This window comes from Centruroides sculpturatus, unplaced genomic scaffold (genome assembly GCF_000671375.1).
Source record: "Centruroides sculpturatus isolate CEXI.00-Female unplaced genomic scaffold, Cexi_2.0 scaffold14, whole genome shotgun sequence".
In the NCBI taxonomy this organism is placed as follows: domain Eukaryota; kingdom Metazoa; phylum Arthropoda; class Arachnida; order Scorpiones; family Buthidae; genus Centruroides; species Centruroides sculpturatus.
In genome coordinates, this window is record NW_019384312.1 from 116,643 (window position 1) to 119,032 (window position 2,390).

The 2,390-nt window shown below is 37.6% G+C and overlaps 1 protein-coding gene across 3 annotated transcripts in view; it reads left to right on the forward strand.

Annotated features, from left to right (window-relative positions):
• Positions 1–1,841, forward strand: part of LOC111621997 — an 85,618-nt gene extending 83,777 nt beyond the window's left edge. The window contains exon 3 of one of the 3 annotated variants that reach the window (XM_023364302.1): positions 1,212–1,841. In XM_023364302.1, the coding sequence (XP_023220070.1) occupies positions 1,212–1,672 (461 nt within the window). In that variant the 3' untranslated portion in view covers positions 1,673–1,841. Of the gene's footprint in view, positions 1–1,192 lie in introns of all 3 variants that reach the window. The other 2 variants (XM_023364293.1, XM_023364316.1) reach the window with 2 other exon arrangements.
• The last annotated feature ends 549 nt before the right edge of the window (positions 1,842–2,390 follow it).

Here is a 2,390-nt window from a genome sequence, read left to right on the forward strand (position 1 = left end):
GGATTGTTTATAGTTCGGACCATCCCTCGGGTTCTTCCTGTTAATTGGTCGATAGTTTCTTCACTGATAGCAACGCGTACTGCCTTATCAAATGTGTCCGGTTCCCTCGACATTACCGGTCTTTTTAAGCGATCATTTAGCCCGCTAAGAAATTGTACCCTCAATCGTTCATCTGCTTCTTTTTGTTGACATCGTTTTATGATTGCTGCCTCTCCAGGGTCCTCACTTTTATGTTCTATAACAGTTTCTGAGGCTAAAGTTTGCAAGCGCACGGCGTATGTTTGAACGTCTTCATCCCGTGCTTGCACACAGGCATGGAATTTCTGCAATCTTAATGAGTATGGAACCCTTTCGAATCGTTTTATCATAAGTTTCTTAAATTCATCGTATGTGTCCGCTGCTTTCATTTTTTCATCATTCCATGCGTAATCTCGGGCTATCCCCGTTAATTTTAGTTTCGCTACGCTTAAGCATTGGCCCTTAGTCCAATTAGTCAGTTTAGCTATCTCATCTATGGCTGCTAGATAATCTGTAACCTTAAGTCCCTCAGTTTCTCCTGCAAAGGAGGGTATCAAAGGAACGAGGGCCCCTAATCCGCCTAGTCCGCCCCCCGTGGAACTTCCGGCTGTCTCTCCACGCGCTTGTCCTTCTGCTCCGCGCGATGGTCCTTCTCCTGGGGATTCCATCTTTCCCCGTATTCAGTTATTTTATAAGTAAATCGGATCCCACTTCTGACACCACTGTGACCGAAGGGTTGGCACCTCTTTGGTGCCCTGTCAGGATGACACCACCGCGTCTCGGCGGACACGGAAGCCGCGTTATTTAGGTCACGCGAGCGGTCGCGTAACGGAGCGATCAGAGTCGAGATAGAAGGAGAGACAACGCACCGGAAGTGATTTACTCAGACGCTTTGTTAACGTAACAACTGTTTAATGGTTAACGATAGGCTATACATTAGGGCTGCGGTTAGATACATTGCTCGCTTTAGTATATAATAGTATTAAGATATTACGTTTTTAACCGTTTTGAGAGAGACAGTTTACAGAAGTTCGCGTGTCGATAATTACCTTGTATGAAATCCCAAAAGAAGACAGTTACGGACTCAGAAAACAGAAGACACAGTTATTAGGCGTGGAAATATCCAAAGGCGAAGAAATATCCAAGGGCAAAGAAATATCCAAAGGCGAGGAANTCGAGAAACGATGAAAAACATAGCTTTTGGTTCATATATTGCAATCGAAGTTATTCCATTCACGATCAAGAAATGAATATGGAAAACAAGTTTCAGTTCATTTCGGAGATATTTGTTCTAGAAGATTGTTTCCTCACTGGAATCGAACTCCCAATTTCTCATAACAGCGAAAAACGTATAAGAATAAGAATACAGAAGTTTATTGACAATGGTATTTGGAATCCCGAAAAAGAAAATTACGTATCTTGTGATCAGAATGGAAAGATTAAATTGTATCGAGTCAATTATATTTCGAAATCTTCTACATTTCGTGTGATAGCTAAAATTAATGAAGAGGACATTCTACGAAGTAACATACGAATTAGTAATTCGGCAAGTCGTTATATAGTAAATGAAGGAATGGCCATAAGTTCTGAAAAAAGTGCTCCGTCGTGTACAGATATAGAATATATATATTGTAATGTAAATCTTTATTTTTGAAGAAGTTTAAAGGAGTCCCATAGCAAATTTTTTTTCAAAATTTCTATAATTTCTTTTTTAATATTTTAGTTTTCATTATGAGCAAAATTTGTAAAATATTATGATAATATATGGTACTTTATATAAGAAATAAAATCATTTGATGTAATCCAGTGCATTCTACTGCACTGTCGAATATAGTGCAATATTTTCTACAATATCATACAAAATTGAAGTTTTTGATCATTAACTCATTTTGACGTCAACACACAAACAGAAAAGCACGCGCACACGCTTCCACATAAATCCATGAATTTTTGTCGTTCTTTTTGGGATTTAGAAAGTCTCATATGAGATTTGCAAAAATTTCTTCGGTCAACTTTGACAGCAGTCCAATACTTTTTCGTGTTAAATACATAATGAGCTTATGAATGTTTAATTTTAAACTTGTGACCGAAGGGTCGGCACCTCTTTGGTGCCCTGTCAGGATGACACCATTGCGTCTCGGCGGACACGGAAGCAGTGTTGCCGCAATAAAATTTCAAAGCGTACTGAAGCGCCTTCAAAAAATTTACTATTTTTTTTCAAAATGTACTAGTTCTAGGAATACTTTGTTTACGTGCCTATATATATATATATATATAAGCCCGTAATTTATATATATATATAGTTTATTGTCAAATAATTTAATTTTAAAACTTATTTTTGGATTTTTTTGAAAGCTATTTAAAATTAAAAA